This window comes from Physella acuta, unplaced genomic scaffold, assembly GCF_028476545.2.
Source record: "Physella acuta isolate Inbredline_101_S28 unplaced genomic scaffold, ASM2847654v3 ptg000374l, whole genome shotgun sequence".
Taxonomy (NCBI): Eukaryota; Metazoa; Mollusca; class Gastropoda; family Physidae; genus Physella; species Physella acuta.
This window is the reverse complement of record NW_026731893.1, coordinates 572,087-585,134: the sequence shown is the minus strand read 5'-3', so window position 1 is coordinate 585,134 and position 13,048 is coordinate 572,087. Positions and strand designations below refer to the sequence as shown.

General features: G+C 35.7%; 1 protein-coding gene and 1 long non-coding RNA gene across 2 annotated transcripts; both read right to left on the bottom strand.

Annotated features, from left to right (window-relative positions):
* Positions 1–3,514: 3,514 nt before the first annotated feature.
* LOC131941825 (uncharacterized) lies at positions 3,515–5,914 on the bottom strand. Its single transcript, XR_009386683.1, has 3 exons — positions 5,851–5,914; positions 5,227–5,334; positions 3,515–3,610 (listed from the first exon to the last, which is right to left on the bottom strand). It is a non-coding gene; the product is annotated as an uncharacterized LOC131941825 (long non-coding RNA).
* Positions 5,915–9,583: 3,669 nt separating this feature from the next.
* Positions 9,584–10,024, bottom strand: LOC131941846 (uncharacterized). Its single transcript, XM_059301409.1, has one exon. The coding sequence runs from the start codon at positions 10,022–10,024 to the stop codon at positions 9,584–9,586; it is 441 nt and encodes a 146-aa protein (XP_059157392.1).
* Between the last annotated feature and the right edge of the window lie 3,024 nt (positions 10,025–13,048).

Below are 13,048 nucleotides of genomic sequence, written 5' to 3'. Positions count from 1 at the left end.
TTTCAATTGACCAAACTTGGTTCTCTGCCACACGATTAAGCGGACACAGATTACCTGATATCAGCTAAGTTCCAGTTTGTCACCGGTGACTGTATATCCACCCTGTACACTTGTCCCACTTGTGCATAAATCGACGGTCGTACTTTTTTCAATTCCCTTTCAGTGGAGAGTTCTGTGTGTAATCGCCTTTCAACGGTTAGAGAGTTCTATATAATCACCCGTGTCTGTGTATTGTCAGGTATGTGGGTGCTGTGTTTGACTTAAGGATTTGGGGGGGGGTGGTTTTCGATGACGCAGAATCATTGGGTGACACAACCAACTCGCACAGTCTAGGGCGACCGTCTTCTATGCATGCACTGTCATGGGCGACGACACATTGCATTCGCAGTCAAGGGCGACGCCCTGCACCCCTCCCCCTCCATTACATGTACTATCAAGGGCGACGCCCATATTACATGCACAGGTATGTGTCAAGGGCACGGTGCATGGCGCCCCCTTTTATATTCACAGACAAGTGCGACGCCCACATTACATATGCAGTCAAGTGCGACGCCCTGCTCCCCCTCCCATTACATTCTCAATCAAGTCCGACGCCCTGCCCCCCCCCTCCTGCCATTATATTCACAGTCAAGTGCGACGCCCACATTACTGTAGTGATGTTGTCAAGGGAGACGCCCCGCTCCAATTATATCAACAGTCAAGGCCGACGCCCACATTACATTCACAGCGCTACCCACCGCGCACTATCTGGGACTAATACATCAGAGAGTCACCTGATCAACCTTAGTTGGAACAGTATGAACGCAAAAACAAACTATTATCTGGTACCATCTTCTCTGTGTAAGCTAAAAGTTCATTCTTTGTATTTTCTTTAATCAGTTGATTCAACAATGTAAACACACGGCACTGAATGTCAGTGAAATTAAAATCAAAGTATCAACACAGATCTATCAGTTTAAATCGAGCTTCAAAATACGTAAACAGCCTTGCATTGTTTTATACTGCAAATTTTACACAATTTTAGACATTTTTTTTCTTCACGATTAGCTATATTGTAAAGTCTGATAAGTAGACTTATTACGGTGTAGTGTTAGTAGAGATTTGTTGCTTCCCTTACCCTGCTCTTTGTAGTCCTTCTCAGATAGTAAGTGTTGGAATTAGTTATTTTTATAATGGTTACCTTGTATTAAAGTTGTTATAATTATTTTTTGTCATTGTTATTTCTATCATTTTAATTAGTTTTATTATTATCTTATTATTTTTTATTTATTAGTATAAATACTATAATTATTTCAATTTCTTGTTATCATTAATATTATTATTACTGTTATTATTATTACCATAATAATTATTATTTTGTAACAACTATTATTACTATTGTTATTATTACTATAATTATTATTACTACAACGATTATTATTTCTATTATTATATTTATGTTATTGTCATTATTATTATAATTATCATTATTTTATTATTATCATTATTATTATTATTATTATTATTATTATTATTATTATTATTATTTCAATTATTATTATTACTTATATCATTATTATTATTATTATTATTATTATTATATCATTATTATTATTATTATTATCATTATTATTATTATTATTATTATTATTATTATTATTATTATTATTATTATTATTATTTCAATTATTATTATTACTTATATCAATATTATTATTATTATTATTATTTCTATTATGTCCTAGGTATCGAAGTTATCAAGCCAAGACACCATAAACCAGCAATTGAGTTAAAATGACTCATGACTGATATGTCAGTGATACTAAATGTAAGTCATGTTGACTGAGTAAGAGCCTGGTTGATACTAGATTTGAAGCTAATTTAACAACCCGATATTGAAGCTGATTTTTTTTAATAATAGAGAACCCTTAATCAGTGTTTCTTCCAGACTTTTTTCTCCGGGGGGGGGGGCACTTGAAATCTTCGGGGGGGCGGTAAACTTTCTTCGGGGGGGCGGACACTGTTAAAAGTATATATTTTCTATATAAATTATATAAATTTCATTTCGTTCGGGGGGGCGGTAAAAAAATTTCGGGGGGGCTTCGCCCCCCTGAAGAGATGCCTGGAAGAAACTCTGCCCTTAATATAAATCTTCAATTACTGGAATATAGTATTATAGTTGTTTTTTTATAGACACATCATTAAGATTTTCTTTTAATTTATTATCATCAGAGTTGTTTTTACTGATTGTATGTAATATTAACAGTTATTGTTTCTAGCCTAAATTACCTCCCTTTTAAACCATTTTTTTAATGCTACATAAAACAATTATACATAACTTTATTATAACAAGTTTTTAAATGCACTTAAAATATGTAAAATAAAAAAAACGTGCTTTTTTAAAAAAAAAGTGATCTCTTACACATTGTGTTTGTTTTATTTTCTTATTTTTAGAGTATTTAAACGAGTGTTGGTACTAATGTTTTTATATTCGTTTTATTATACACTGTTTAGTAATTCGTTCTAAATAAAGTTGACAATAAATCTACATAGGCTACGACTAACAATATTTGTTTTCAAATCAGACTAATAGATTGACATCTGGCCCTTCTTTGTGTATGTTAGTAATCAAGAAATCAGCCAACCGTGATAACAGCTCACTCTCAAGAAATCAGCCAACCGTGATAACAGCTAACCCTTATCGAAGAGCTGATTACGCGATAGCTATTATTTAATCCTGTTATTATCTCCCTTTGATCATTGAGTATATTGATTTAATTTCCATGACTAACCTTCAGTCTTATTATATTAAGCATAATAAATATTTTTTGCATTGTCATCGAAGAAGAAAATATATGGAAAGTTTGAATGAAATCGCTGCATTAGAATTGGGTCAAAACGATTTTACAAGATTTACAACCTTACCACAGACGTTGTGAACTAAGTAAAAGCTTGTAACAAAAAAGGTAATACAAATATGGTATAGCCAAGAGTAACAAAAACACATTGAAATACTGACAACTCCAGATCCGACGTGTTTATTCGTACATGTCACAATATTCTTACATGTCACAATATTCTTATATGTCAACATATTCTTACATGTCAACATATTCTTACATGTCAACATATTCTTACATGTCAACATATTCTTACATGTCAACATATTCTTACATGTCACAATATTCTTACATTTCACAATATTCTTGCATGTAACAATATTCGTACATGTCACAATATTACAACATGTCACAATATTCGTACATGTCAGAATTTTCGTACATGTCACAATATTCGTACATGTCACAATGTTTGAACATGTCAAAATATTCGTACATGTCACAATATTCGTACATGTCACAATATTCGTACATGAAACAATGTTTGAACATGTCACAATATTCGTACATGTCACAATAATCGTACATGTCACAATGTGACCTGTTTCATATAGCAATACGCCCAGGTTTATCTCGCATTGTTTAAACATCTACAATAGCCCGGGGCCTTGACAAACCTCAGGGCGATGGGCTCGTTGCTCCTTGCCGGGTAGTCCGGGTTGTAGACTAGTGCGGTAAAAATCTGGTCAACCATGCGACATTTGCATCCACAGTAACAAGTCGTCGTCTGTCTGCATGGTGAGGGGAAAAACTATATATATATATATATATATATATATATATATATATATATATATATATATATATATATATATATATATATATATATATATATATATATATATATATATATATATATATATATATTTATATATATATTTATTTATATATATATATATATATTCATTTATTTATGTATGAATGTATAAATAAATGCAATGTATGCATAAATACATACATAAATTATATATATATATATATATATATATATATATATATATATATATATATACTGTATGTATGTATAAATATATAGTTATTTATATAAATGCTATATATATATATATGTACATACATATATTTTACAAATATATATGCATTATATATATATATATGTATACATATATATTTCTGATCTATATATATATATATGTATAGATGTATATATATATATATATATATATATATATATATATATATATATATATATATATATATATATATATATATATATATATATATATATATATATATATAATGTGTACATTGATTAATGATTTGTTTTCGTTGAGGAAGAAATATTGAGATGAATCTCTACTGGTGTAAACATCACAAAACTATTTATTTACGAGAAAAATGGCCCGTTGAGGAAGGATACAACGGGCGCTAGGTTGATAGTGCTGTCTCTTTTCTCTAAACTAAAACCACCCCACCCCCCCCCCCCCCACACACACACCACCCCCCCACCCCGACCCCCCCCCCCCCCAAAAAAAAAAACATGTCTACCGTCCCATTCAACGAAATATAATTATATACTTTTTCCAGTGCCCGCCCCCTCCCCGAGAATTCTACCCCCGCCACCGAAAATTTCAAGTACCCCCACCCCTCTCCGGGGAGGAAAAAGTCTAAATTAAACCCCCCCCCCCCCCCACACACACACACACCCACCCCCACCCCCCCCCCCACCCCCCTAAAAAAACATGTCTACCGTCCCATTCAACGAAATATAATTATATACTTTTTCCAGTGTCCGCCCCCCTTCCCGAAAATTCTACCCCCGCCCCCGAAAATTTCAATTACTCACCCCTCTCCGGGGAGGAAAAAGTCTGAAAGAAACACTGGTGTCGCGCTTAGCCACTACCCGAAGAATTGCATTAAAGAAATTGCAAGAAAACCACTTTTTAGAAATGAAGAAATTTCTTTTGAGTTGGGGAGGGGGGGGGGGCTCAGACGTTCTTACGCGTGGGGTGGGGCTTCGCCCCTACCCGAAGAATTGTATGCAAAAAACTCTTCACGCAAACCATTTAGATTAGACAACATTTCCTTTTTATTCAATGTTTACGCAATAATCAATGACGTCATTATATTACTGTGTGCACTCTCTGGTTTGAGATTATGTTCTACTCTATGCTAAATGTGTCGACGTCATACTTCGTTTTTCGAAATACTATGCATGTTTTTAATTTCCTTATGTTTTCTCTAGAGCGTTCTTGTCAGACAGAGCGTTCTTGTCAGACAGAGCGTTCTTGTCAGACAGACAGCGAAACTATTATTATAGACAGAGCGTTCTTGTCAGACAGAGCGTTCTTGTCAGACAGACAGCGAAACTATTAGTATTAATATTTACATGCAAGTCTCTGTAGGGAAGCATTGACGTTTTCCTGGCAGGCTGACCAGTGTGACGTCCCTGCTGGACACGTCTTGGAGCCTGGTGTACGTCTGGTGGGTGGAGATCCTGCAACAGTTTGTAACTGTGTATAGCATTTTGTAACATGTTATTACATTTAAAAGGTTTGTAGCCGTTTGTATCTGTATTTAACTTTGAAAAACACGACACTAAATGAACATACATTATCTAATCAGAATCAAAAAAATCTCAGATCAAGTTTTGTTTAGTCATCTTATGCCCGAAACAACACCCCCCCCCCCTTCTGTTAGTGTCAAGGGTCGCTTTTATTTTCCCCAACTTGAATCAGGCACTCATCAGGGGATTCATGGACATCCTGCGGTTAGGTACTTATCAGAGCGGTGTGGACTCAATGACGTCATACGGTCAGGTACTTAACTGAGCTATGTGGACTCAATGACGCCGTACGGTCAGGTACTTATCTGAGCTATGTGAACTCAGGTACGTCCAATCCATCAAACTCGAGACTTCAATGATACAACTCGTGCACTCGACCGCTCATTACCACCACCACCTATATCCGGTAAGCTAACGCTAAGTTCTAATAATAGTAACACGACTTACGATTGACAGCAGGCATGGTTAGTCATTCTAGAGTCATCCTCATCCGAACTAAAAATAGTCTGTGTGTTAAAATTAGCTGTTAAAACTTTTATTAGCTCAACATTTTAAAGCTCAGTTAACTAAACATGCAGTATTGTGAGTAAAGTAGCTTAAAATTCGCATTATATTCCCTTTATCGGAAAACAAACAATCTTCTTCTTCGTTCTTAATTATTAGTGTTGAAAGGGATAGAGATTTATCTGCCAGTGGGTTTGAAGTCTAGACTTTGTTCGAATTTATCAACTACGATTTTGCCGACTCGACCACGCCTCCAACACAATTAAGTATACGTGTCAACTGGTTATGCGCCATTGAGGCCATTGACTCTGATTTCAGTCTGCTTTTCTTTTTGGATTTGCTTCCATAGCCTTTGTCCAACCAAGAACAAACTACAAGGCAGCAGTTGTTTGATTTTGGAGTTGTCTCTCCTAGAAGAGTGGCTGTCCCCAGCTAACGAGCCTCATCTGCCCGAGGGTTCGAACCATGAGCTTTACCGACTCGACCACGCCGACCCCCACAACAAACAATCAACATCGGGCTAAGCAGATAAGTAACCTTTTAGACATAAAGGGGATTTGTTTCCTTAAACTATGTTCCTTAGTCGGCGCTGTTCTCAGGTAGTATAGGGCTTGTAAGTCTCGGTCTCTCTAGCTTAAAATTTCAAATCTCTTTAGTCACGAAGAGCTATAAAGTTATGAAATAAATTATTTTTTTAACATGGTTTTTATTTGAAAAACGGCGGCTATTTTTTTAGGCCTAGCTCTAAGATTTTAAAATTCCAGGATAACTCAAAAAATATTATTATTTTTAAAAATACTAATAATAGAATTAAAATAAGTACCGGTGACCTAGGCTATAAATATTATATCAATATTTTAACTACGTTTAGGAGAACTTGTTGCGAATTCGATTAAATAACAAATTGTAGGCTTCGTTAAAACAAAAATCACATTTTAAAGAAGGCTATCTTTTTCTTTTAGCTAGCTTACATCTTTTAGCATCGCTTATAGTAGAGTGATCGCTTGCATTATTGTGATGTATAGCATTTATTTTCTACTTTTTAGTTCAATCAGAAAACGTGGGTTTTTTAAAACTTTTTTAATGATAATTATTATTTATTTATTTTTAACCGATGTAATTAAAAAATTAATATTTGGTTTGAAAAATACTAGCTGGCAAGTACCAGAACTAGACGTTTGTGACCTACTGACAAGCCCTAAGAAAAATATTAGTAATAAAACACTCACTACCTCATTAGTTAAAGACAGTTACAAATACTAAGGACGTTTCGACCCAAGGTTTTCGTCAGCACACAACAGTGTGGTTACAGATTAGACAGAAAAGACAAACAGCTACCATTTGTAAGAACATTATTACACAACCAAAACGTCACAACTTTCTTTGTACTCATCACGTTCGAATTTTGTATTTAACAAATTGTCAACAGATTAGATATGTTCAGTGGCGTAGGCAGGGGGGTTAGGGGGTCATAACCCCCCCCCCCCCCATAGACCCCTCGTTATGTATATAAAAATTATGAGGGGGGTGCAAATCGAAAGTTTGGGGGGGGGGGGTACAAATCGAAAGTTTGGGGGGGTGCAAATCGAAAGTTTGAGGGGGGGGTGCAAATCGAAAGTTTGAGGTGGGGTGCAAATCGAAAGTTTGTCCCCGTGTAAAAATTGGAACCCCCCCCCCCCCTTGAGACGATCCTGGCTACGCCACTGGATGTGTTGGTACTCACGTATGGGCCATGCATAGGATCGTATTCTGCTTGAAACAAACCAGGTAGAATCGCCTCAGTTTGCCTAACATATTGGTTGATAAAGCTGCTGAGATGAATTCAATGGATAATAAACCGGGAGTGATCTCCCCTAAACTTTCTCGAATATTCTTATATAAAATAACAGGGGATGGGAACTCGGGCTATAGACATGATTTTTAATCCATTTTAAATACTTAAAGTTTTAAAAATAGAATAAAATCTCGTAGACAAAAGAATTTCACACCAAGTGAACGCCAAATAAAAAAGTGCATAATAGTGTGCAATATTATTAGCACATTAAAAATTTACATTAGTTTTTTGAGAAATCGGAAGTAGCATAAATTACTACTTCCTGTCAACGGAAATTACTCAAAATTTAACAGAAGGTAGAGAATTAGATCTTTTACTCACACGTGAAATTTCATTTATCTATCTGAAATATTACTCAAGTTATAGGCTTTTGAAAAATTCAAAGTAGAAAAAGTACCACTTCCGGTTATCGGAAATTGCTCAAAAGTTGTTACGGATCTACGATTTTGATAAAATACTTGTATATGAAATTTCATCAACCTAGCTGTAACGGTACTCAAGAAATCGTGTTTACACACAGACACACACACAGACAGACAGGCACACAGACATACGGACAGAATTGCAAAGCCCAGTTTTTCAGAATGGATTACGCATAAAACCTCTTAATTTTGGTAAATCTGGATTGATAATTTTTGCCCGATTAAAATAAGTCCTCTATACTTCGGATGTGATGAAGGACTGAGGTGTAATACGGTGAAAATTGTTAAAATTTCAATAGATTTTTTCGCACGATTACAATACTTTCTCTATACTTCGTATATACGAGAAAGTAAAAAAGGCGAAATATGTTTGTATCGCTCTGTTAAAGACTGCACTGGCGATTATTTTTTTGCTTATGAATTTTGTCATATTAGTTATTAGCTTTAATAGTCTTTCTTCTTCTTTGTTTTTAATTATAATGTTGGAAGGCATTTCCTCAAACACAATTAAGTATTGCTTGTCAACCTGTTATACACATTATAGGCTGTTGAATCCGATTTCAGCCTGCTTTTATTTCTGGATTTGCTTTCATAGCCTTTGTCCATTCAAGAACAAAGTACAACGCAGCAGTTGTTTGATTTTAGAGTTGTCTCTCATAGATGGAATGTTGTCACCAGCTATTGAGCCTCATCTGCCCGGGAATTCGAACTCGGGACTTTTCAGTTTAGCAACCATGAGCTTTACCAACCTGCTTTAATATTATTCCGGGGGAAATAGGTAAACAGCTCCAAACTAGATCCTATACTAATTAGGTAACATTACTTGGAGCCAATAGTAATTAGTTATCATTAATTAGTTGATAACATCACTAATTAGGTATCATTTCTTAATGGATACTAACACCAAATAGAAAAGGCGACAGTATTTAATTACGTACCAGATTTTGTGAGTAGTAGCGCTACTGAGATACCATCATTTAGTACGTAGCACTACTTAAATACCACCATTTAGTGCATAGCACATCTTAAATACCATCATATAGTAAGTAGCACTACTTAAACACCATCATGTAGTACATGCCAGCTCCAACTAAATGCCATCAACAACTGGATACCACCTCTGACAGGATGCCAGTATTAAGTAGCTACCAGCTGGTAATTACTCAGCGTCAATGAACACAACAACACATCTCCAAAACCATTTAATAATTAATTAGCCCCCTAGTCAATTTAACTCATTTAATTAAATTCATCACCCATTTACTTTTAATATTGTCTTCAAATTCCACATTTTTAGTGAATCCATTTACTTGTTAATCTCGAAGCATTTTCGGGTGATTTTACAAAGAGCAATAAATTTATATCTTCGGTACAGAGAGTATATTGCTTGGATAAGATACTTATTGGAAAGATAAGAAACTCACGTATATGTGGGAAGCATTTGACTTTCTTTGATGGGAAGCATTTGTTCTTCATTGATTGGAAGCATTTGTTCTTCATTGATTGGAAGCATTTGTTCGTCATTTATGGGAAGCATTTGTTTTTCATTGATTGGAAGCATTTGATCGTCATTTATGGGAAGCATTTGTTTTTCATTGGTGGGAAGCATAAATTGACTTTCTTTGATGGGAAGCATTTGACTTTCTTTGATGGGAAGCATTTGACTTTCTTTGATGGGAAGCATTTGACTTTCTTTGATGGGAAGCATTTGACTTTCTTTGATGGGAAGCATTTGACTTTCTTTGATGGGGAGCATTTGCTCTCCATTGATCGGAAACTTTTGTTCGTCGTTGATTGAAGGAACTTTTGTTTTCACGATGTGCACTAGGCATAATGCCAATACTGTGCCTCGAACTAGCATCTGAAATTTTCAAAACAAACGAAGAACACAGGAGATAAACCACAGTTGTCACAGTTTTGAGAAAAATGAGATTTTGTGTTTGAGATCCTTAGCTGTTCTGTTGTGGCATGATTTTAAATTCCTAAATATTTAGGGTATCGAGGTGGTTTTACGATTTCATATTGTTATACGTGAGAGATATATACCAGTGCGACATGAATATGGCGCTAACTCAAAATATTTTTTTAAACGGACATCGGTGGTTTATTCCGTGTGATCTTCAAACATTTCTTAACAAACAGTAACCGCTTTAAAGTGTTGAACGACATTAAATAATAAGGAACACTGTCGAACGTCCAAAGCGCTTGAACTTTAAATGTTTTTGTAAACTGTTTCCTTTCTTTAGTTTCTCTTTTCAGTAAATACTATCAAATACTTAAGAAGACTACGTTTATTGCGGTGTTACTTTATAATCGATGCATTAAGACAAAACTTAAAGTGTGTGCCTTAAAAAATAGTTCAGTAATATGTAAAAACTATATATATATATATATATATATATATATATATATATATATATATATATATATATATATATATATATATATATATATATATATATATATATATATATATATATATATATATATATATATATCCGAACTTTAAAGACAGGTAAAAACCTACATTCATTAAAACTTTCATCAACCTTATAGAAAGTACGTTAAGAAAACTTTACCTTACATCCAGATTCAGCCTAAGAAGAACTGAAAACGCTGAACAAACATAATGGCCAGACAGCTGTTTATACTGTGGTCCAGGATCTTTCTCGAACTGTCCGACATTCGTACCCAGCGGTTCTCGGTTGGTAAACAATGACACCCTGAGACAGTGTTTCTTCCAAACCTTTTTTTTTCCGGGGGGGGGGGGGGGGGGGGGGGGGGCACTTGAAATTTTGGGGGGTGGTGGGGGGCCGTAGACTTTCTTCGGGGGGGGGGGGAGGCGGACACTGTTAAAAGTATATATTTTCTATATAAATCATATAAATTTCATTTCGTCCGGGGGGCGGTAAAAAATTTTCGGGGGGAGGGCTTCTACCCCCCCCCCCATCCACCCCCCCGAAGAGATGCCTGGAAGAAACTCTGCCCTGAGACGCTTAGTATTCAATTTTATACATCTTACCAATGACAGATATATCATATTAAAATGCAGATCGACGCCCGCCCGAATAAGTTAAATGTGTTGAATTTTTTATACATCAGGAAAACAATTGTTAGACTATCTGCTTCACAAATTTTTAGCTAAAGCACTTCACAATAATACCATATTACGCAGGGCGTAGCGAGGTCGGGTGTCACCCAGTGCGGCACTTAATGGTGTCACCCTCAGAGGCGTAGCGACCCTTTGATTTGCACCCCCCCCCTTAAACTTTCCATTTGCACTCCCCCCCCCCTCTCAAGTTTTCTCTATATATTTTGCTATTTTTTGCCTTGGTGTTACCCCCCTAAATACCTATAAAACTGTAGTTTCTGTGCATGGTGACACCTTGCTACCGTGCAGCGTCTATGCCCTTTCCAAATTACGTGTATGTTGGTTGAGCAGTATTAAATACGTTAGAGTTGTAACGTATACGATGAAAAAAATTTAATGAAATTTTTAACCGTATTTTTTTTTTAAAAAGCTATGTTAACAGAAGGCATTGATCTAAGAAATTTGCAAATTAGCCTACGTTTTAAAAAAAAAGGAAAATTGTGACGTCATTCTCGTTGATCCCCCCCCCCCCCCCCCCCTTCCTCCTCACACATGAAGGTAGTATTTAAATACCTTTTTGTTACCTACCACATTGCACTTTATCAATTCCATGCATAGTTTAGAATTTTTATAACACGAAAACAAACGAAAAGGAAGTAGCCTAATTCTTTTTTCTGATGCCATTTTATTTTTATTTATTTTTCCGATTAAAGGGGAGTAACTTGTATAATTTTTATCACATAAAATTATAATGTTTGTTAGGCACAATGGTGAAGAATATGAGATTTTTACTACATGCAAGTGTTCCACAAATCTGTCAGAGATATACATACACAGTCCTTTTCATCTTTGTTAGGTCAAGTCAGATTTTAAATACAAGATTTAATTTACTTCATGAAAAAGTCATTTACAAATTCTAAACACGATAAAGATTATGTAATATACTTATACTAAGTTTAGATATACAACTTTTTATTGTGTGCCTTATTTCGTAATGTAAAAATATGCTATGTAGAACTTTACACAAGACAGATTTAGAATCCCTGTGAAGGTTTTCGGTTTTTCCACCATCCAACAGGGTTAGATGAATCTCGAGCAGAACCGGGTGATGGGGTTCTTTCCAGGAAGTCTTGTATACCTTCGCTCATCGGAATGTAGAGCTAGAACAAACAAAGCCAGATTTGAACAGCTTTGTCCCGAATACCGTCCTTACACCGCTTTTACACTTGCGACATGTATACTATACATGTCTAGAGAAAAAAAACCTTTGAAATATGTGAGTAATAAGTTCTACTGACTTGAACCCGGATTCGAACTCGAGACTTTCGGGTTAGAAAGTTAGCGCTCTACAGCCGTTTTTCTTTGGTGGGAAGCATAATTTGTCTTTCCTTGATGGGAAACATTTGTTCGTCGTTGATGGGAGGAATTCTTGTTTTCATGATGCGCACTAGACAAATGCCAATAGTCTAGCACAGGGGTCTCCAAACTACGGCCCGCGGGCCGGATGCGGCCCGCGAGGTCCTCTCGTCCGGCCCGCGGAGATCTTTTTGTCCACGGAAAAAACGTTTGTTGGTGATGGCTGAAGAACTTTGCTCCGAAAAATCACGACATGCCTGAAAGAAACTGGCCCCCGAACTGAAATTTGATAGTTAATGCGGCCCTCGGACTGAAAAGTTTGGAGACCCCTGGTCTAGCACGACTATCAAATAAACAGAGTTTCTTCCAGGCATCTCTTCGAGATCTGCCCCCCCCCCCCCCCATCCCGGAACGAAATGGAACTTATATAAAAACATA